The 23,086-nt window shown below is 48.3% G+C and overlaps 1 protein-coding gene across 22 annotated transcripts in view; it reads right to left on the bottom strand.

Moving 5' to 3' along the window:
* Positions 1–23,086, bottom strand: part of PHLDB1 (pleckstrin homology like domain family B member 1) — a 142,259-nt gene that overhangs the window by 59,969 nt on the left and 59,204 nt on the right. For all 22 annotated transcript variants that reach the window (XR_012665773.1, XM_048827297.2, XM_075122223.1 and 19 more), the window contains one exon: positions 12,467–12,592. Coding sequence is in view for 21 of the 22 variants with exons in the window: in XM_048827297.2 (XP_048683254.2) it covers positions 12,467–12,592 (126 nt within the window). In the remaining variant the exon portion in view is untranslated. The remainder of the gene's footprint in view (positions 1–12,466; positions 12,593–23,086) is intronic.

The following is a 23,086-nucleotide window of genomic DNA, read 5'->3' as shown; positions in this document are numbered from 1 at the left end:
GCCAAGACAGACTCTGTCTTATCCATTCCATCGCTTCTTATTTCTTTACATTCTACCTCATCATTGATATACAGTACTACTCTACCACCTTTACCCTTATTTCTGTCTTTACTAAACAGCACATACCCTTCCGTAGCTGTAGTCCAGTCATGACTACTATTCCACCATGTTTCTGTTGTCCCTATAATATCTGGTTTCACTTCCTGCACCAGTAGCTCTAGTTCCTCCACTTTGTTACCTAGGCTCCTCGCATTGGTGTACAAACATCTTAATTTTTGCTGTTTGGCCTCGCTCACATTCTTTACCTGATCAGGCACGGACATTCTACAGCCAGTATGACCTATTAGACTGTCAATTCCTTCCTCCAACTGTACATATGGCCTTGGCTCCAATGTTATTTAGCTATGGGTGGCAGGGAAGGAAGTGCTGGGGCTGATGGGTCACAGAATTTCTGAGTCTGCACCACATGCTCAGCCTACATAATAAGCAGCATCACAGGTTTGGCCGAATGATGGCTGGGCAGTCAGCAAAGGCCAACACCTCTGAATCAGAATCGTTCCTGGTGGCAAAGTGGCTGGATTGTCCTAAGAGTGAAAGCCCTTAAGAGCCCTGCCCGCTACTGATCTCGAGACAGCAAATTCTCAGCATACCCCATCTCCAAGGGCACTGGATGCAGGAAGATGTGAGCAGGATGTCTGGGTCAGAACAAGACATTCTCTGAAGCACAGGGGCGGCCCAAGAATCTCCCAGTTTCCCCCAAGAGGGGCCTGGCATCGATACCCACAGGTTATGCAGGACATAAAAGACCCAGCAGGGTGGATTGATTTAAACCAAAGTGATTTAAATCACCAATTTTAATCATGATTTAAATCAGCATGCAGGAAACCTTGATTTGAATAACTGATTTTAATCTTGCTTTGCTTTTGTACTTTAGTTACTTTCATAAAGAGATGTTGATTCTCATTGTTGGTAAACATTAAAATATGTTGATTTGCAACTAAATACAGCCTGTACACTGAAATCTGTTGCTTCTTTTTGCTAACCAGGAGGATATTCTATATCTATACACATTTATTTAAGCAGTCATATAGCTTAAACATTTATTCAGATTCTTACTTTTTAAATTTTTATTAACCAGATGATGATTAATTTTTTACTTGTGATTTGGTACAATTTGGATGGAAATTCAAATTCAGTAAAAAATGCACAAAAGCAGCTTTTTAATTTTGTTTTTATTAATTAAAAACTACCTTAAATGTGCTGGATATAAAATAAAAAAAAGATTTACAGAATATGTTTTGCATTTAAAATTAACTTATTAAACAAAAGTAGTAGTTAGGGAATTGAACCGATTTTTCTGGTCTTCAAGATTTTAGAATTAGTAGATCTCAGCCCTCTCATACCTGGTTTTTATTAATAGATTGAAGGAGGAAAACAAGTTTTTCTGCTTTTTCAACTCCTACTGGTTTTTGAACTTTGACTGAACTAGTTATTGAACTGAAATAGTTGAATAAACTGAAAAAAATATTTTCTTTGCTCCTGCAGAAAAGATACTGTTGTTGAAAGCTGGTTTAGCACTTCAGTAAACTCTGGTTCCAGGTGCTTAGCCAGTGACTTCCAGTTCTTCAAAACTTCACAGCAAATATGTACTGCTTAATATATTTTTATTCAATTGAAATTATTTTAATAGATTACAGTAAGTTTAGGCCTTAACGTAGATTGGTCATAATTTCACATTTACATTTAAATAGTTTTATTTTTAAAAATAAACCTGTTTCTAATTTAAATGCAAAAATCTCATTTTTTTGGATAAAAAATTAAGCAACCAATTTTTATCCAAGCCCTCCTCTTCATACAACCCATTCTGCCCCTATGTCTCCCCAGTGCCCAGCACCATCAACAGTCATCAGTAATACAAACACATGCTAGCAAAGGACATTGCAGAGCCCTCTCTTCAAAACATCAGGGCAGAGTTGGCTACAGGATAGGTGAGGACCAGCCTTCAGATTGGAGACCATTTTCAGAGGTGAATCAGACCAGCTGGACTAGCTCCCTTTGAAAAGCATCTCCAGGTGTTGAAACCACAGCAAGCCAGAATCCAGACGGCCCCCTGGCTGACTGCAGTGCTGGGACCTGCCCCCTCAGAACCAGCACTCACTGCAGAGGCAGTCATAGGCAATAAAGGGACAGAAATCAAATTACTTAAGAAAAGTGAATTCAGTTCTGCCTGGAGCCCTCGGCTGACATCTAACAGGGCTCTGCTGGATGTATCCAATGGGAACCAGTGACAATTCCCCACTCTCATCCTAGGCTGACTTCTGTGTATGCAGGGAATGGATACTTCTATGCCACAGACCAAAATGCCGTAGTGAAAAGTCTTGAGGCTGTCCAAGAAAAGTGTAAGACCTCTCCTCTCCAATTTCTACCCAGGCATGGTTCCTGGCCCTCCTGGTGGGGGGGGTGGGGGGGGTTTCTGGGGTTCCAGAAGCTCTGACACACTAATTGGCTCCACATGCTCCCTTCCCTCACATGCTGCTCTAGCAGGTTAGCAGCAGCATGTGGTCCCTCACACACACTAGTGGGTATCAAGCTACCCCAGGCAGTAATCTCCCAGGCTTGTGACACAGGCTATCTCCTCTCCTTGTGCATCATCCTAGCTAGTTTGATACAGCCAATGCAGGCCCAGACAGCAGTCAGGGCCCGAGATGCTGCAGCTGTCCATTCCTCCATGCAAACAGCTAATGCCTTCTGTTCTACAGTCCCAGACAAACACAACCCTGATGCAACAGAGAAAGAGCTTACTTCCATTGGGACTGCTAATAGTCTGCAAAGGGGAAGATGTCATTCTGAATTAAGCTCCCGTCCCCTGACACTTGGGGTTTAGGGGCTGTGTGTGACTGCACAGCATGAGGAATCTGAGGTCCCTGCAATACTTCATTCATAGGGAGCAGAACCCAAGCCTCTCCTGATGGGAGTGGGTCGCAAAGGACAGGTATGGTGGGCAGAGAGAAAAGAAGCCCTTCTCTTGTGAGCTTTGGTAAAGAGTGTGGGCCAAATTCTGTCCTGGCTTTGCAGGGACAGCAGGGGAGAAGGGCAAAGAAGGCTTTGCCCTACCTGTGTGCTTCCTCTTCCTGGGAGCTATGTCTGAAGACTGCCTATAGCCCCAAGGGGCCATTCTGGCAACCAGGAATAGCCAGAGCACAGCAACATCCTGGCCACGACACCATGCCAGGAGCTGCAGGGGAGGTATGGAGTGGCACTGGAAGCTCTGCACAGCCTGAGAAGGTGTGTGGAAACAGCACACTGGCCTGGATAAAAGCAAGGCCCATCTAGCCCAGTCTCCCATCAATAGCCAGTGGGAGAGGGGGAGAACAGCCACAGAAAGTGAAGGAGACTTGCACTCCATAGAGAAACACTAAATAAAATAAGTTGCAAGTAACAATGAACCCCCGGGCTGAAGAAGCAGCCTTTGAATCTCGCATTTATTCGCCCTTACAGACAAGCGCTGCCTGCAGCTCCCCAACCCAGCTCCAGACACATCAGATGAGGCTCATGACCTTGTGTTTTATGCTGTTCTGAGGGCTAGAAGGTCTCTGGAACCTGCCCTGTGACCAGGAGAGCTGGTGTGAAATGCCAGCCAGGTTGTGTGTTCAGCCAAGGGTTCAGCTCAGGAGCTGCTACAATTAAACTCTTTGGAGACAACTATTAATAATTAACAAACGGAAGTGCAGTTGCTGAGCTGAGTCAACAGTGGGTGCAGGAACGGAAAGGCCACAAACCAGAGTAAATGCTATTCGTATTCATGCAAATAGCAGGCATCTCTTAGCAAGCAGAGAGATCATTTTAGAAACATTTCAGTCCCCAACCCTGGGATTTTTTTCACCAGCTGGAAACACAAAGCTCCTAACAGCTCCTCTATCAGGGTCCAGTGTCCCAATGGCCCTCGGCAGGAGTGGGGACGCTGGAATGTCTCAACTGAGAGATCCAATTAACGCAGGGCTTTTCTCAAGATGGCCCTGTATCTGTGCTGGGTGACATCTGCATTCAGTGTAACGGAGTTTTTAACCGAAACTTCAATAACGATCATTTATGTAATGAGCAAATAGCAGCTTTACCTGCCAAACTGCCTGTGTGTTTCATTTATTAAAGTGGAGTGAACTGGGGCAGCTGGCACTCAGCCACATAAGCACTGCTCCCTCATGAGCAGTGGGGGCTAGCATCCCAGACAGTACTGCTTAACAAGACACCGCATGGTCAGGTTCCGTGGTTACAATGTTGAGAAACAAAAAACGCAGGAGGGAGGGAGAGCCAGCAGTGCTTCACCACAGCCAGCATTTCTTACATAGAACATGCCCTCCTACCCCACACATCTTCACATGGGACTCGCACCAGGCTCCCAACTGTGTCCCAACACCAAGTCCTGGGGTGAAATCCTGGCCCCACTTACATCAGCAAGGGCTCTGCTAGCAATCTCAATGGGACCAAGAATACACCCCTAGGGTTTCTCAGTGCCTCATCGATGTACTTTGCCCATGATGGGTGCTTGGGAGGAGGGATGCACTCTGCTATAAACTGCTGGTACAGGATTCCAGCTTGACCTCCCCCTTACTGCCAACCACTCAGCTCTTCAAAGTGCTTTCCAAACAGTAAGGAGTTAAGTCTCACAAGGAGGCAAGGTCACGGGCCCTGTCATCGGGTTAGCATCCTTTAATGGGGCCTGGTCCCAGCCCCGAAGGTGGAGTAGCTGCTGAAGGGTCAGGTGACTAAATTAGAGAGCACCTGGTGCTCATAAAAAGTCAGGAGATGCTCAGTTGGGGGAGAGGGGAATCTGGAAGGAGGCTCCCACAGAAACCCCTGGGTTAGAGGCTCCAGGGAGAGCTGCCTCAAGAGTCAGGGCTCTATAAAATAGTGATGGAAACTGAGCAGAGCCCAGGAGGGCTTAGGAGCTGAGCCCACAGGGGATAGAGGATTGTTTTGGTTTTGTGTTTGTTTGGAGTTTACTGCCCAGGAAGGGGTGGACTCTGATGTGACTCAGCCCTGGTCTACACTAGGAGTTGAGGTCGAATTTAGCAGCATTAAATCATTTTAACCCTGCACTTGTCCACACGACGAAGCCCTTTTTTTTTTACTTAAAGGGCTCTTAAAATCGATTTCCTTACTCCACCCCCGACAAGGGGATTAGCGCTGAAATTGGCCTTGCTGGGTCGAACTTGGGGTACTGTGGACGCAATTAGACAGTATTGGCCTCCGGGAGCTATCCCAGAGTGCTCCACTGTGACCACTCTGGACAGGACTCTCAACTCAGATGCACTGGCCAGGTAGACAGGAAAAGGCCTGCGAACTTTTGAATTTCAATTTCCTGTTTGGCCAGCGTGGCAAGCTGCAGGTGACCATGCAGAGCTCATCAGCAGAGTGATCATGATGGAGTCCAAGAATCGCAAAAGAGCTCCAGCATGGACCGAACGGGAGGTACAGGATCTGATCGCTGTATGGGGAGAGGAATCCGTGCTATCAGAACTCCATTCCAGTTTTTGAAATGCCAAAACATTTGTCAAAATCTCCCAGGGCATGAAGGACAGAGGTAGTGCTGCGTGAAACTTAAGGAGCTGAGGCAAGCCTACCAGAAAACCAGAGAGGCGAACGGCCATTCCGGGTTCGAGCCCCAAACATGCTGCTTCTATGATGAGCTGCATGCCATTTTAGGGGGTTCAGCCACCACTACCCCAGCCATGTTGTTTGACTCCTTCAATGGAGATGGAGGCAACACGGAAGCAGGTTTTGGGGACGAGGAAAATGATGATGATGAGGTTGTAGATAGCTCATAGCAAGCAAGTGGAGAAACCATTTTTCCCGACAGCCAGGAACTGTTTCTCACCCTGGACCTGGAGCCAGTACTCCCTGAACCCACCCAAGGCTACCTCCCGGACCCGCCAGGCGGAGAAGGGACCTCTGGTGAGTGTACCTTTTAAAATACTATACATGGTTTAAAAGCAAGTATGTTTAATGATTAATTTGCCCTGGCATTCGTGGCTCTCCTGGATATACCCCCAAAGCCTTTGCAAAAGGTTTCTGGGGAGGGCAGCCTTATTCCATCCACCATGGTAGGACACTTTACCACTCCAGGCCAGTAGCACGCACTCGGGAATCATCGTAGAACAAAGCATTGCAATGTATGTTTGCTGGGGTTCAAACAATATCCGTTCTTTATCTCTCTGTGTTATCCTCAGGAGAGTGATATCATTCATGGTCACCTGGTTGAAATAGGGTGCTTTTCTTAAGGGGACACTCAGAGGTGCCCATTCCTGCTGGGCTGTTTGCCCATTGCTGAACAGAAATGTTCCCCGCTGTTAGCCACGGGGAGGGGGAAGGGGCTAGCCACGCGCTGGGGGGAGGCAAAATGCGACCTTGTAACGAAAGCACATGTGCTATGTATGTAATGTTAACAGCAAGGATTACCGTGAAAGAGTGTACCCATTGTTCTATAAAATATGTCTTTTTAAACACCACTGTCCCTTTTTTTTTTTCTCCACCAGCTGCATGTGTTTTAAGGATCACAGGATCTTCTCCTTCTCAGAGGCTTGCGAAGATTAGAAGGTGAAAAAAACGCACTCGTGATGAAATGTTCTCTGAGCTCATGCTGCCCTCCCACACTGACAGAGCACAGACGAATGCGTGGAGGCAGACAATGTCAGAGTGCAGGAAAGCACAAAATGACCGGGAGGAGAGGTGGTGAACTGAAGAGAGTAAGTGGCGGGCTGAAGAGAGGGCTGAAGCTGAAAGGTGGCGGCAGCGTGATGAGAGGAGGCAGGATTCAATGCTGAGGCTGCTGGAGGATCAAACCAGTGTATGGTTGAGCTGCAGGAAAGGCAGCAGGAGCACAGACTGCCACTACAGCCCCTGTATAACCAACCGCCCTCCTCCCCAAGTTCCATAGCTTCCTCACCCAGACGCCCAAGTACGCGATGGGGGGGCCTCCGGCCACCCAGCCACTCCACCCCAGGGGATTGCCCAAGCAACAGAAGGCTGGCATTCAATAAGTTTTAAAGTTTTAAACTTTTAAAGTGCTGTGTGACCTTGTCCTTCCCTCCTCCACCACCCCTCCTGGTGCTTCTCTCCTTCACCACCCCTCATAGAATCATAGAATATCAGGGTTGGAAGGGACCTCAGGAGGTCATCTAGTCCAACCCCCTGCTCAAAGCAGGACCAATCCCCAATTAAATCATCCCAGCCAGGGCTTTGTCAAGCCTGACCTTAAAAACTTCTAAGGAAGGAGATTCCACCACCTCCCTAGGTAACGCATTCCAGTGTTTCACCACCCTCCTAGTGAAAAAGTTTTTCCTAATATCCAACCTAAACCTCCCCCACTGCAACTTGAGACCATTACTCCTTGTCCTGTCCTCTTCTACCACTGAGAATAGTCTAGAACCATCCTCTCTGGAACTACCTCTCAGGTAGTTGAAAGCAGTTATCAAATCCCCCCTCATTCTTCTCTTCTGCAGACTAAACAATCCCAGTTCCCTCAGCCTCTCCTCATAACTCACGTGTTCCAGACCCCTATTCATTTTTGTTGCCCTTCGCTGGACTCTCTCCAATTTATCCACATCCTTCTTGTAGTGTGGGGCCCAAAACTGGACATGGTCCTCCAGATGAGGCCTCACCAATGTCGAATAGAGGGGGACGATCACGTCCCTCCATCTGCTGGCAGTGCTCCTACTTATACAGCCCAAAATGCCATTAGCCTTCTTGGCAACAAGGGCACACTGCTGGCTCATATCCAGCTTCTCGTCCACTGTCACCCCTAGGTCCTTTTCCGCAGAACTGCTGCCTAGCCATTCGGTCCCTAGTCTGTAGCGGTGCATTGGGTTCTTCCGTCCTAAGTGCAGGACCCTGCACTTATCCTTATTGAACCTCATCAGATTTCTTTTGGCCCAATCCTCCAATTTGTCTAGGTCCCTCTGTATCCTATCCCTGCCCTCCAGCGTATCTACCACTCCTCCCAGTTTAGTATCAGCCGCAAATTTGCTGAGAGTGCAATCCACACCATCCTCCAGATCATTTATGAAGATATTGAACAAAACCGGCCCCAGGACCGACCCCTGGGGCACTCCACTTGACACCGGCTGCCAACTAGACATGGAGCCATTGATCACTACCCGTTGAGCCCGACAATCTAGCCAACTTTCTACCCACCTTATAGTGCATTCATCCAGCCCATACTTCTTTAACTTGCTGACAAGAATTCTGTGGGAGACTGTGTCAAAAGCTTTGCTAAAGTCAAGAAACAATACATCCACTGCTTTCCCTTCATCCACAGAACCAGTAATCTCATCATAGAACCAGTAATCTCATCAATCTCATCCCTCCTGGACTACCTTGGTAGTTATCCCCCTATTTGTGTGATGAATGCATGAATGTGAAGCAACAATGACTTTATTGCCTCTGCAAGTGGTGATCGAAGGGAGGTGGGGAGGGTGGTTAGCTTACAGGGAAGTAGAGTGAACCAAGGGGCGGGGGGTTTCATCAAGGAGAAACAAACAGAACTTTCACACCGTAGCCTGTCCAGTCATGAAACTGGCTTTCAAAGCTTCTCTGATGCACACCGCGCCCTCCTGTGCTCTTCTAACCGCCCTGGTGTCTGGCTGTGCGTAACCAGCAGCCAGGCGATTTGCCTCAACCTCCCACCCCACCATAAACGTCTCCCCCTTACTCTCACAGATATTGTGGAGCGCACAGCGAGCAGTAATAACAGTGGGAATATTGGTTTCGCGGAGGTGTAACCGAGTCAGTAAACTGCGCCAGTGTGCTTTTAAACGTCCAAATGCACATTCTACCACCATTCTTCACTCGCTCAGCCTGTAGATGAACAGCTCCTGACTGCTGTCCAGGCTGCCTGTGTATGGCTTCATGAGCCATGGCATTAAGGGGTAGGCTGGGTCCCCAAGGATAACTATAGGCATTTCAACATCCCCAAAGTTTATTTTCTGGTTTGGGAATAAAGTCCCTTCCTGCAGCTTTTGAAACAGACCAGAGTTCCTGAAGATGCGAGCGTCATGTACCTTTCCCGGCCATCCCACGTTGATGTTGGTGAAACGTCCCTCGTGATCCACCAGTGCTTGCAGCACTATCGAAAAGTACCCCTTGCGGTTTATGTACTCGCCAGCTTGGTGCTCCGGTGCCAAGATAGGGATATGGGTTCCGTCTATGGCCCCACGACAGTTAGGAAATCCCTTTGCAGCAAAGCCATCCACTATGACCTGCACATTTCCCAGGGTCACTACCCTTGATATCAGCAGATCTTTGACTGCGCTGGCTACTTGCATCACAGCAGCCCCCACAGTAGATTTGCCCACTCCAAATTGATTCCCGACTGACCAGTAGCTGTCTGGCGTTGCAAGTTCCGACAGGGCTATTGCCACTCGCTTCTCAACTGTGAGGGCTGCTCTCATCTTGGTATTCTTGCACCTCAGGGCAGGGGAAAGGAAGTCACAAAGTTCCATGAAAGTGCCCTTACGCATGCGAAAGTTTCGCAGCCACTGGGAATCGTCCCAGACCTGCAACACTATGTGGTCCCACCAGTCTGTGCTTGTTTCCCAAGCCCAGAATCGGCGTTCCACCGCATGAACCTGCCCCGTTAGCACCATGATGCCCACATTGCCAGGGCCTGGGCTTTGAGAGAAATCTGTGTCCATGTCCTCATCACTCACGTCATCGCGCTGACGTCACCTACTCGCCCGGGATCGCTTTGCCAGGTTCTGGTGCTGCATCTACTGCTGGATAATGCGTGTGGTGTTTAATGTGCTCCTAATTGCCAAAGTGATCTGAGCGGGCTCCATGCTTGCCGTGGTATGGCGTCTACGCAGAAAAAAGGCGCGGAACGATTGTCTCCCGTTGCCCTGATGGAGGGAGGGGCAACTGACAACATGGCTTATAGGGTTGGCTTACAGGGAATTAAAATCAACAAACGGGGTGGCTTTGCGAGAAACTGAATGGCCCCCTCAAGGATAGAACTCAAAACTGGGTTTAGCAGGCTGTTGATTTCACAGAGGAAGGGAGAGAGGAGAAAATGAATACAAAACAAATCTGATCTATTTCTTGTTTTGAGCCACTTCATCTATCTTTATACATCTTGCTGGCAGCAGACTGTGCAGTACGACTGCTAGCCATCGTCAACACCTGGGTGCTCGGCAGAAGACAGTGCAGTATGACTACTGGCCATCATCTTCTGCTAGCTGCAGATTAAAAGACAGTGCGGGATTGAATCGCCATGAGATGAAACAAGGGAAATGACCTGGCTGAGTCACTCCCATGTTTGCCCAGGCACCCGGTTAAAAGAGCAACCAGGACTACATTGATGACGGCTACCAGTCATACTGCACTGTCTGCTGCCAAAAGGCAATAAACTGCTGCTGTGTAGCAATGCAGTACCACGTCTGCCAGCATCCAGGAGACATACGGTGACGGTTAGCTGAGCAGGGTCCATGCTTGCCGTGGTATGGCGTCTGTACAGGTAACTCAAGAAAAAAGGCACAAAACGATTGTCTGCCCTTGCTTTCACAGAGGGAGGGAGGGAGGGAATGGAGGCCTGATGATATGTACCCAGAACCACCCGCGACAATGTTTTAGCCCCATCAGGCACTGGGAATTCTACCCAGAATTCAAATAGGCGGTGGAGAGTGCGGGAACTGTGGGATAGCCACCCACAGTGCAACGCTCCAGAAGTCGACGGTTGCCTTGGTACTGTGGACACACTCCGCCGACTACATGCACTTAGAGCATTTCTGTGGGGACACACACAATCAACTGTATAAAAACACTTTCTACAAAACTGACTTCTAGAAATTCAACCTAATTTCATAGTGTAGACATACCCTAAGTCACTGCAGCAACTGGATGTGCTGAAAGCTATGTAGGTTGTGCAGTAGCGTGCCATGCCACAAAGTGGTGTGCTCAGAGACTGCCCCAATACAAGCCCCACTGTACAGATAGAGGAATGCAAGCAGGAAAGGACTAGCTGTCAACAGCCAGACTCCCTTATTGGAAAGCCTCTGTGAACTCCCTCCTCTGCTCCCTCTCTATCTCCCAGGCTGGTTCCCAGTATCGCTGTGCTGCTAGCACAGACTCTCACTGAATGCTTCCCACAGTAGGCATCAAGTCAGCAAGTCTGTATCAAGTGGCCATTAAGGAGAACAACATTTAGTCTGCATCAGCCAGACCGCCTCACTGCCCATCCCCCAAGAAGGGTCAAGCGGGTATCTTGGTGAGGGTGCTCTGATAACAGCACATGAAGGGTTAAACCAAACAGTGCTACAGGGACTAGAAAGCTCAGCACTTGAGAGACATTAAATCCTAGGTTGTGCAGGCCACCCTGTAGCTTCTCTGGGCTGGGTCATATGGTGAACCATAACTCCAACGTGTGGCTGTACAACCATGTTAGGCGCATGCTCTCACAGGAATGGACTTACTGAGCTATCATACCTCACCTGCTTCCCCCAGTCACTCACTGCCAGCGCTAATGGCATCAGCTTTGACTCAGCCTAAACAAAGGTCAGTCACGGCTGCAACTGGAAGTAGGAGACTGGGCTTGATGGACACATCTGCAAATCCAATAGACCAGTTCTGCCATCACACCAAGTAGAAAGGCTTTGGCCCAGCTCTGCAGCCCTTGCTCAAGGCAAAATTCCCACTGAAGCAAACTGGAGTGCTGCCTGAGTAAGGACTGCAGACCTGGGCCACGGCATTTCCAATTTGGTGTGATGGCAGAACTGGCCTATAGGAGCAGACCTGTCAATCAAACCCAACCTCCCACTTCCATCAGCAGCCTCCACCTGATCCTTCAGAAGCAAATGAGTTCCTTTCTCCCCTTCCTTTACTGGTGAGAGAGGGAGAGATTCCTGCCTGACATCGCTGCCACTCTGACTCTGGACAGGCACCAAACCCAGCACTGGTGACTCACAGTAGCTCAGAGAGCGCAGCAACAACCTGGCAGAGAGTAGGAGTAGCTACAGAAGAAAAGACCACAGCACTGGACAGAAATGCCAATCTGAGCCCTGGCAGTGCCTCCTCCCCAAACTTCTCTCTCCAAGGCCCAGGGTTTGACCTTTGCCCCACTGAATATCTGGGCTCTGTTGAGCTCATTACACTGAGGCTTTGTCTACACTGGTACTTTGTGGGCAAAATGTTTGTTGTTCAGGGGTGTTAAAACAACACACCCCCTCCCCCCAAATGACAGAAGTTTTACTGATGAAAAGCTCCGGTGTGAACAGCGCTTTGTTGGCAGGAACACTCTCCTGCCGACAAAGCTGCTGCTGCTTGGGGGTGGGGGGGTGGGGTGGATTATTATCCCCACATTAGAGGTGGGGAAACAAGCAGAGAGAGGGGAAACTGACTTGCCTGAGTCAGCAGCAGAGTCAAGAACAGAACACAGGTGTACTCACTCCCAGGCCCTGAGCATGGAGGCTTCACCTACCTGCCATGAGTCCATATGGGGCCCCAGGACTCCTTTCTCCAGCTGGGATCATGCTTTTCATCCACTTGGCCTCAGCAGGGTGATTAAACCGGAGGAAGGTCGACTGCCCCAGGCAGATCATGCACCCTTGGGGAAAGAGAGTGAGATGGAGCAGGTTATAGCATACAGTGAACATGGCCACCCCAGTCCTTGAGGGTCTCTCTGTCCACAATGCACCCCCAAGGGATTCATCTACTGTACACACCCCAACAGTTGGGAAACTCTGGTCATGGCCAGGGAACTGGCAGGTTCTCTGTTCCAAATGTACCAGCTAGCTGTCCAGCTGCCCTGAGACAGTAGGCACATTGATGGAATCATTCTTTGTATCACCATAGCACCAGGATCCTGAGTCATGGCGCAGGAGCCCACTGAGCTAGGCACAGAATCACTGCCATTACACTTCCCTTCCTGAAGGACCACAAGGAGCTTTACGGAAGTCCCACCAGGATTTACACAGAGCCAAAGCTAAACTCCACCCTTGGACACATGAAGTGATCCCACTGCCCACACTGGAGCTGCACACATGGCTCCTGATTAAAGAGCCAGGCCTGAGGAGCCTCTGGTGGCAGAGAGACACCAACAGAACTCTTAGCCCACCCCTTTATGCCTGGCAGCGTAGCGTAAGCGAGGAGGACACAAATGCCAGGTACAGAGGGGTTGAGAGTGGGGCCTGGTGGGTTTCAGGCACATTGGAGATTTGTTGTCAGGTCACAGGGCTGATGTGGAACTCACAGAAGCTGGCGTGTCACTTTGCTCAGTGGGTATTGCAGATACTATGTGCTGTGAGGGTGCACTAGAACAAGAGCCTATGGTACAGGACCAGAGCCTGTCAAGAGGTGTGAGACTATGAATGAATATCTCCTGCACAAGCCTATTGGGGGTGGTTGAGGGGAAGCCCCTCAAACCTACTTGCTAACTAGACATCTGACCCTCCCCACTGAGCCATTCGCTTCCCCTGTTAGACATTCTGTGATTGGTTATTGCTGCGCTCATCTGTGCCTCCCAAGAATGAGCGGAGGGAGCCTTGAAAAGAGGTGGCAGCTTGAAAAAGAAGAGTCTTATGCATCTTAAAGAGAGGAGCGCAGCTGTGCTCCAGACTCAGACAATTGCTCTCTATTGTACACCCTCCTCTCTCCTGCCTGGGCTGAGACAGGAGTGTCCATCCACCCACCCAGCTTCAAGTCCAAGGGCAGCGAGGGAGATAAGAGCCAGTTTGCACAGAGACATGATGCAAATACCATAAGACTGAAGGATCACTGGGAGGCTATTGTGCTGGGACCGCCAGTTATGGGTGCAGTCACTGACTCACCATACCCAAGACTTCCTACATCACCAGATCCTCCTTTCCTTTTCTAAGGCAGGTTGGGATACATGCAGCCCAGCTGTAGCACTCCTTAGACATGGGCTGGCAGCAAGACTGCATCAGTCCTAGCCAAATATTGCCCAGTGTCAAACCTCCCTTTCCTGAGCAAGCTCATCTAACTGAACCCAGCAATCTAGACCTGGCAGAATCTGCATTCAGGACAGGATGTGGAACTGAAACTGCTTTGTGGCACTGATGGATATCCATTCTCATCCTCCTGCACCCCTCTGCAGTGTTTAACATTGCTGAGCACAAGATACTGCTGTCTCACCTGAGAGAGGTGGCAGGAGTCCAGAGGAATGCACTAAAATGGTTTGGGTCCTTCCCGCAGTTTGCATCCAAAGATGGGAAACTGCACCTACACCACTACCCCTTGCTTGTGGGGTTCCACGAGGATCAATTCTCTCTCTGATCTTTTTCTACATTTATATCCAACCAGTAAGTGAACTGGTCAGATCACAGGGACTCAAGTGCCAGCAATATACAGATGACACAGCTCTATCTATCCTTCACCACATACGACCATGCCACTACCAACAAGATTTCCCAGTGCTTGGATGAGATCAGCTCATGGATGAAGAGCAGTTGGTTGAATCTGAACCCAAGCAAATTCTCAACAATAGGAGTAAAGCTGGTTTGTGAAGGAGACAGAACCTTCTCGGAGGGCAGTCCAAGACTGTGTTATGAACTCGCAAGAACTAAGGACCATCATAAACCTCACCACTTTCCACTCCAAGAGCAAGGCACATTTCTTTGACTTTGTCTTGTCTAATATAAACACATAGCAACAGGTATATTTATTTAAACAAACAAACAAAAAACAAAAAACCCTACCAAAACAAGACACTCTTTTACATATGCTTCTCCCTCTGTGCAGAGGATGAGAGAACAAACGTGTGACAGACATGTACTCATGTTGTTTAATGCATTAGTGGAAGGTGCTCAGATGTTACAGTAATAAGCGTGATATAAAAACCTACACAGAAAAGAATAGACTCAGCCTCTGCTATTCCACACTGAGACCAGGCCTTTGCTCTTCACTTGTGTGTTGTTTTCCACCTTCCACTCATGACAGAAAGCAAAGACACAGAGAGAAAGTGTTGGAAAGAGGTAGGATGGAGCCAGGAACAGCTGGGCTTCAAGGTACGGCGCAGCCCAGAGGGCTCTTCCTAGGGACAGGCTGTTCTGCCATCTTCAGAGACCAAGGAGAGAGGTATATCTCCTCCCCGCCATTCCCTCCCCCCAAAGCATCATGGAAATGAGGGAGTAGACAGCATCTTGAGCAAGAGGGTGAGGAAACAAGTATGGATAGGGAGCATGGTTCCAGGGGAAAATGTGATTGTGTGCAGGAGGCCAAACAGCGGATTCACATTTTACTGGAAGTCAGCAACACCCCAGGGATGCCACAGCTGGCAGTCTGCACTGCAGACAAGACAGCTCCTGTCTGCATGAGCAGATCATCTTTTTTGGCCAAAACCAACTGCCTTCTCTGGAGAAAGCTGGTGATGAGCCATGAGTGTGGAATGTGGCTTGGGGGATGTGCAGACAGGCATATAAACACAGGCCCTGCACATACACACATCAGCACCAAATGTCAAACCTGTGTCACCTGCCGCCCACCAGCACACATGATTGTCATCACTCCCTAGGAGAGGGAAAGGCACTCATGGCTGATGCATGTGCACGGAGACTGCAGGGGTAAAAAGACCATCACTAAAGACTAGGAGCCTGATTTTCAAATGATCTGGGCCCGCTGACCTCAATGACAGCTGCAGGTCAGCTTCTCTGAAATCAGGACCCAAGATGAGTTCTATAAATGGGTGAGGATCTAAGAGTGACTCTGCCCCTGGGCTGGATGGAATGCACTCAGAATCAGCCATCCAGAGAAGACCAGGTCCCAGCACTGTGTTTCCACATGGAAAGTGAATTACTACCTTATTAAAAAGGGAGTATGCCTTTCCTGGAGTCCCTTGACTAGCCATGTTTCAGAGGAACAGCCGTGTTAGTCTGTATTCGCAAAAAGAAAAGGAGTACTTGTGGCACCTTAGAGACTAACCAATTTATTTGAGCATGAGCTTTCGTGAGCTACAGCTCACTTCATCAGATGTATACCGTGGAAACTGCAGCAGACTTTATATACACACAGAGAATATGAAACAATACCAGCAGGACAGTGGGGTGGGAGGAGGTATTGTTTCATATTCTCTGTGTGTATATAAAGTCTGCTGCAGTTTCCACGGTATACATCTGATGAAGTGAGCTGTAGCTCACGAAAGCTCATGCTCAAATAAATTGGTTAGTCTCTAAGGTGCCACAAGTACTCCTTTTCTTTTGACTAGCCATGTGGCCAGTGCACTCAGCTTCATGGAGCCAGCAAACCAGGAACTAGCCCTAACCCAAGACATCAGTGCAGGCGCTGGGGCACTTTTTTGGGACAGGTAAGGTGTTACAGGGTTTTGGTAAGTAATAAGTAAGTTATATAGGGCTAAGTGGCAACACTCCTCAATACCAACCAACTGCTCCCTTCCAGTATTTGCTGAAAGCTCTCACTCCACTTCCCCAGGCAATCTCACACTTCCTGTTGTCGATCAAAGGGGAATTGGGGAGAGGAGAGAATTTTTCCCTACAAAGCAATAGGGCTCCTAACATGTTATTATTGGTAGCTTTCTGTTCTTATACCACTTTACTTTCTGTCTCAGGCTGTTCCCCAGTCTCCTCCCATTCCTTAACAGAGGGAGCACTGTATAGCTGCAAGAGAAGAAGATGGGTGTTTGCAACTCCCAGGTTCTATTCCTGGCCTTGCCACAAATTCACTGTAAGCTGGGTAAGTCACTGCTTTGTGCTCAGTTGCCCCATGTACAAATACAGGGGCCTCATCCAGCTAAATTAATGTTTATAGAAGTATATATTCAATGCCAAAAAACTATGTTAACCTAGAGTTAAGGTTGCTTGGTGGTACACTAGAACCTCAGAGTTATGAACTGATCAGTCAACCACACACCTCATTTGGAACAGGAAAAATGGAATCAGGCAGCAGCAGAGAGAGAAAAAAGAGAAGCCAATACAGTACTGTACTGTGTTAAACGTAAAACTTCTAAAAAAATAAAGGGAAAGTTTAAAATAAGATTTGACAATGTACGGAAACTGTTTCTGTGCTTGTTTCATTTAAACTAAGATGGTTAAAAACATTTTTCTTTTGCATAGTAAAGTTTCAAAACTGTATTAAGTCAATGTTCAGTTGTAAATTTTTGAAAGACCAACCATAATGCTTTGTTGAGTTATGAACATTTCAGAGTTATGAACAACCTCCATTCCAGTATTGTTCGTAACTACTGTATGTCATCCCCTTCCAGACCACCAAATTGAGTAAAACTCAAACTTATGAAAACCGGGAAATATACAGTTAAGGTTGCCCATGCAACCTTAATTCTGCCCTCTTTCAGCATTGCCCCAATACACCCCATTAACACATATAGCTTTACTCTGCCAACCCCACAATTGCTGAAATGTACAAGCTCTTTATCTCCTTTTACAATCCGTTCCTCTCACCCACTGGATTCCACCTAACACTATTAAAAGACAAAAAGGGGGGGGGAGGGGACTCAGGATTAAAGCATATAAAATGTCTGGAATGGAAACCCTTTAGCCATTTTTCTGTACTGGTGCATGGGCAGTGTAACAAGTGCACATTTTCTTCAATACTGTTCTCAGTTTCAGTCCCCCGAAAATGTAGGCCATGTCTACACAGGCACTTCCGTTGTTAAAATTTTTGTTGCTCAGGGACGTGAAGAAACACCCCCCTGAACAACCAAAGTTCTGAAGAAAAGCACCTGTGTGGACAGTGCTTCATTGGCAGGAGCTAAGCTCCTACCGATGAAGCTACTGTCCCTCGTTGGAAGTGGTTTTATTTTGTCGCTAGGAGAGCTCTCTCCTGGCAATAAAGAGCAGCTACATAGTGCACCTTACAATGGTACAGCTGCCCGTTGTAAGGTATGCAGTGTAGACACAGTCCTAGTGTGTGCCACACATTACCTTAGGTAAAACTTTATGGTGTAGACACAGTCCTAGTGAGTGCCACACATTACCTTAGGTAAAACTTTAGTTTGAAACCAGGTTGACCTGCACAACTTCAATAGTTTGGTCTTTAGTGCTGGGCAAAACCAAAAACCTCATACCTAGAAGCTTTTTTTAATATGGCTGGGTTGGGAGGGGGAGAGAGGAGGAACTTATATCTCTGGAACCCGTGGCTCATATGACTCCAAATATGGGTCACTAATCCAACCCCATACCCTCCTCAGGCACACCAAATTTCACAGAAATCTGATAAAGCATGTCAATTTTAGAGTACTTTGAAAGATGAACCGTTAAATAGATGTTGTGACAGAACCTTAACGACAGTGGTGCTGCTGCACCACTACAATAAAGTTTAATTGACAGAGAGGATTTTGAGCTGTGGCCAGGGCTGCTGGAAAGGGGATTGCAAATCACCATCTTTGCTCAAGTCCCAAGCAGCGAATAGCAACTGCCCCTCACACTCATGAGGAGTGGAGACCTTTGTCACATTGAAGGCTGTGAGAACACTCTGGCTAGAACTGTCACCTGCAGTTCTAAGGTGAGCTGAGGCTGGGGAGGGCACACTCCACCACAGAGCAAGTTGGCCCTGCCAGAATCCATCCCCTCTAATCTAGAGCCGCTGCTCTCCTTGCTCTAACATGGACAGGTCTCTGTGAGCAGCAGGGCTACAACAATGGTGTCACTGCCCACTTTTTTCCAGTTACAATTCAAATGCCCGACGATCTCTGTACAATTTCATTTAATAATTCAATATACACACGAATCTCTCAACACACAACAATTATGGCAGTGGATAATATAGTAAAGGGAGGGAGGCTTGTTGGTATATTGCTCACTTCAGGACTCCTTAGGTCTATAGGCTGGGTTGCACCAGCTCTGCTACAAATTAATTGTGTGACACAGGGCAAGTCACTTCAGATCTGTCTCAGTTTCTCCAGCAGTAAAATGGGGTCAGTATCACCCTGGAAGTGGGTTGTGAAACTCAGTGTTAGAAAAGCCCATGGAGAGCCTAATCCAAAAATAAATAGAGCATCTTTAAAACAAGGAGCCTAGAGTCCAGCACCTACATCCATATCAGGCACCCAAATAAGTGGTTGAATTTCAGAGGTGCTGAGCACCCACAGTTCACATCATATGCAGCAGACATGCTCAGCCCCTCAGAGTCCAGAAATAGGTGCTTAATGCTAGGTTTGAAAGTGCTGGTCACAGAGAATAGGCAGATAATTCTGCTGGCTGTAGCTGTTCCTGTTAGCTCCCTCCTGACCACGCCCCACGTAAGAAGTCATGGCTTTAAATATCTTTATGACAAGTTTTGAGTGGACAGAGAAGAAGGTGAGGGTGGCGAGTTCCTTCCTATTCAGTAGGGGCTGGTTGGGCCTCTCTGATGGTATCCACATGTCTTCTTTCACAGAAGCTGCTACATTATGCACCATCAGCCAAGGACGGGCAAGATACGGTCTCAGCAAAGCTGCAGAGACCTTATAGTCAAGAGCATGGATCATTCTTGTAAGGGGGACGAAGGGCAGTGTGGTACTTGGATACTCATCCCAGGGGTGTTTTAGACTGACACCAGGACAGCTGACACAATGACTGTCCAGGGAGGTGGCATGGGGCAGTGAATCAGATACAGGTCTGGGGCTCAGGAGAATGGGGTTGTCACGCACTCAGTGTGGGCACACTGCCTCTCTCTGGTGGGTCAAGGGCAGGGCTCACAGGGAGCAGGCTATTTACCCACCTGTGTAAAGTGTTTCAAGGGCGACAGATGAACAGGACACATACATGGCAATTATAATTAGCCACTGTTGCTATGCCCAGCCCAGCCTGTTACAGAAGCTAGTCCCTGTCCCTTCGTTCCAGGAACCTAAACAGCCTTTTCAGACCGTGGGGAAGGAGAAGACATAAATTTGTACAAGCAAATCCATAAGCATGCCAGACTGCAACATCCAGCTCTTGCTATACACCTCTGGTCTGTGAATTGCTAATACAAGAGTAGCACCTTCCTGCTCCAGCATCTCTTTCTTTCCTGACTGTTCCTGAGATGAGAAGAATCCCACATCTGTAAGCTGATCCCAGGGGACTCAGGATGTGCCGTACCAGATCAGACCATTTTCAGCAATTCCAGTTCCTAGCCTAACATGGAGGCTTCAGCAGGCAGCAGAAGAGACCACAGAGCACCTGGGACAATGCTGCACCTGGGTGGGAGGTTATTCTTCCTGACCCTCTTCAGGAACCAGCACATGCTCTGAAGCACGAGCCCCAACTACAGGCATAAATGCCAATATCAGTCAGGGTCAGAAAGGCCCAGCAGTGTTTGACTCTGTCCCTGGTGTGGCACTCCACACATTGCACAAAGAAGGGTTTTTTTCCTACCTGCTGCTCACATCATCCAGCAACCCCCTTGCTTTCGCCACCTTGCACAGGAAGAGGAGGAGAGGACTGCTCTCTCTTCTTGCCAGGCTCAGCAAAGCTGGGGGCTGAAATCTCTCCTGGAGGGTGGCAAGGCTCAGAGACTGTGGGGAATTTCTTCTGGGCTCTGGCCTGATCACAGGCAGGACCATTCCTACTCCAATTGCCTGGCATAGTCTCCCCGGCTGACCCACATGCTGAGTGTTTGTTCATGCCCTGTTGAGTGCAAAGGAGTGAGCAACCATGCTTGCCATCTAGCTCTGCTTCTGTTGCTATCAACATGTCTGACCAAGACCCAGAGCAGTGCCAACAAGTCACACTTTAGAGGCAAGGATCTCAACCCAGAAAAGGCCAGAGCCGCTCCTAAGCAGAGTCCCACTGCTAACGCTGACTCAGTTACCAGAATAAAGAGCTGCAAAAGGGGAGCAGAAGGCAGAGCTAATGGAAAGTAGAAATAAGAAGCACAGTCCCTTCCTGGCTGCAGAGGACAGAATAGTGTCTATAGCACAGAGATCTCAAACTTGCAACCTGGCGAAGAGAGTGTGTTGTTATATATCCAACCAGCAAGAAAGAAGAGGGTGAATTGCTTCCCCTGGCTGGGGAGGAACTGAACATTCAGAGTTTGGAGGGAGAGTCAGACGTTGCAAAGGGTTTGGTATGCTGACAAATGCTGATCTATGTCCTGGTCTGATTCTCCTCCTGTTGGGGAAGTTCCCCGACGTCTGTGTAATGGCACTAGAATAAGTGAGGGAAGAACCAGGTCATGTTCTAGCTTAGACAGAGGGCGAACACAGAAAATTAGACTCATTTAACCCTTTGCCCTCCACTAGCTCCTACCATCAGATGATCCCAAAGCATTTTACAAACCTTCACAAACAAGCCCCTCTCTTCCCCCTCGCCCCCTCCCCAGTTCCCCTATGACTTACCGAACCCTGCTAGGCCCACCGGGCAGATGTTAAGCTCAGGCACAGAAAGAGGAAGGGACCAACGGCAAGAGGTGCTGGGGATCCACATCTGCCATTGACTCCACTCAGCAAGGGGTGCTCAGCAACTGATAGCCAGGATATCAGTGACTTGTGTAAGGTAACAGGGTGTAGTGATTCAGGAAGAGAACTCAGGAGTCCTGCTGCTAATTCCTGTGCTCCACCCCCACAAACTGCAGGAAAAAGTTAAGGTTGAAACTTAAAGCCAAATAGCAGGAAACCCGGTGCCCAGGTCAGCTCTCTGCCCATAGGCATGGCTCTCAGAGATGTTGTTCCAGCGCTACAGACCCAGGCTAGCACTGAGCACCAGACAGAATGCTGCCACATGGTACCCCAAAGTCATAGGCCGGCAAGCAATGCACCACCATGTGTGACCCCATCCCAGAGCACTGACGGGGGCGGCATTCCTAGGATCAGCTTCTCTCCCCTTTTCTGTGTTGAGCAAGAAACACATTGCAGAACATGTCTGTGTGACCTGCAGTGGGAGGGGAAGGAGCTGGAATGCTACTCAGACACGCCTAGCTTTGAAGCACTTTGCCAATCCCCTGGGGAACCTTGCTCTTCAGCTTCAGCCAGGGCTGAAAATACCTCCCTCCAGGGGATGGTTCTTCATTCATATAGGAGGGAAGGAACTTCTATCTTGGGGGAGTGCGATGTGCAAGGGGAGCGAGATGTGCAGGGAAAAACAATCATAGGAGAAGGAGGGGGTCTGGGATGCTCCCCTTTTCCCCCCAGTGGGTGCTGTGGGCCTGAGCAGCAGGGTTAGAACAGACACTCAACACCGCGAAGGGAAGGGAGGAAGCTCTACAGAGCACCTAGCTATTCATGTTCAGGCTATCATCGCGCACAGAACATGCCAGTGGAAGAATTCGCACCAAGGATTGGGGCAGAGAGGAGCCCAAGCAGGAACCTCTACCTATCTGTGGCACTGGCATGGAGCCAGTACAGATGTTAACTAGTCCCTTATAAGATTTGGGGTTGGTCTGAAAGCCCAGATCAAAACACCTCTGGGTCCTCCAACCCAAGCCCACCAAATGAGAGAGGGCAAAATCAGCTTTCTGCCAGGAAAGTCCAGGCCAGCTTGCCGGCCCGGACTGTAGAGGGAGCTATCTCAGCAGAGCACACAAGACTTGACTGAGACTTGGTTGGACACACTGCTATGGGAGGCCAAGGGCACTGCACCCTAGTCAGAGGAGGCAGTGAATGCACCATGGGTGCCTGTCATAAATATAAAGGGAAGGGTAAACACCTTTAAATCCCTCCTGGCCAGAGGAAAAACCCTTTCACCTGTAAAGGGTTAAGAAGCTAAAATAAGCTCGCTGGCACCTGACCAAAATGACCAATGAGGAGACAAAATACTTTCAAAGCTGGAGCGGGAGGAAACAAAGGGTTCTCTCTGTCTGTGTGATGCTTTTGCCAGGACCAGAGCAGGAATGCAGGTCAGAACTCCTGTAAAGAGTTAGTAAGCAATCTAGTTAGATATGCGTTAGATTCTGTTTTGTTTAAATGGCTGATAAAATAAGTTGTGCTGAAGGGAATGTATATTCCTGTTTTTGTGTCTTTTTTAACTTAAGGTTTTGCCTCAAGGGATTCTCTATGTTTTGAATCTGATTACCCTGTAAGGTATTTACCATCCATACCATTAAAATTCTCTTTTAAGAACCTGATTGCTTTTTCATTGTTCTTAAGATCCAAGGGTTTGGGTCTGTGTTCACCTACGCAAATTGGTGAGGATTTGTATCAAGCCTTCCCTAG

The sequence above is a fragment of the Caretta caretta genome, chromosome 22 (genome assembly GCF_965140235.1).
Source record: "Caretta caretta isolate rCarCar2 chromosome 22, rCarCar1.hap1, whole genome shotgun sequence".
In the NCBI taxonomy this organism is placed as follows: domain Eukaryota; kingdom Metazoa; phylum Chordata; order Testudines; family Cheloniidae; genus Caretta; species Caretta caretta.
The sequence above is the reverse complement of the archived record's forward strand: the minus strand, read 5'-3'. Positions and strand labels throughout refer to the sequence as shown.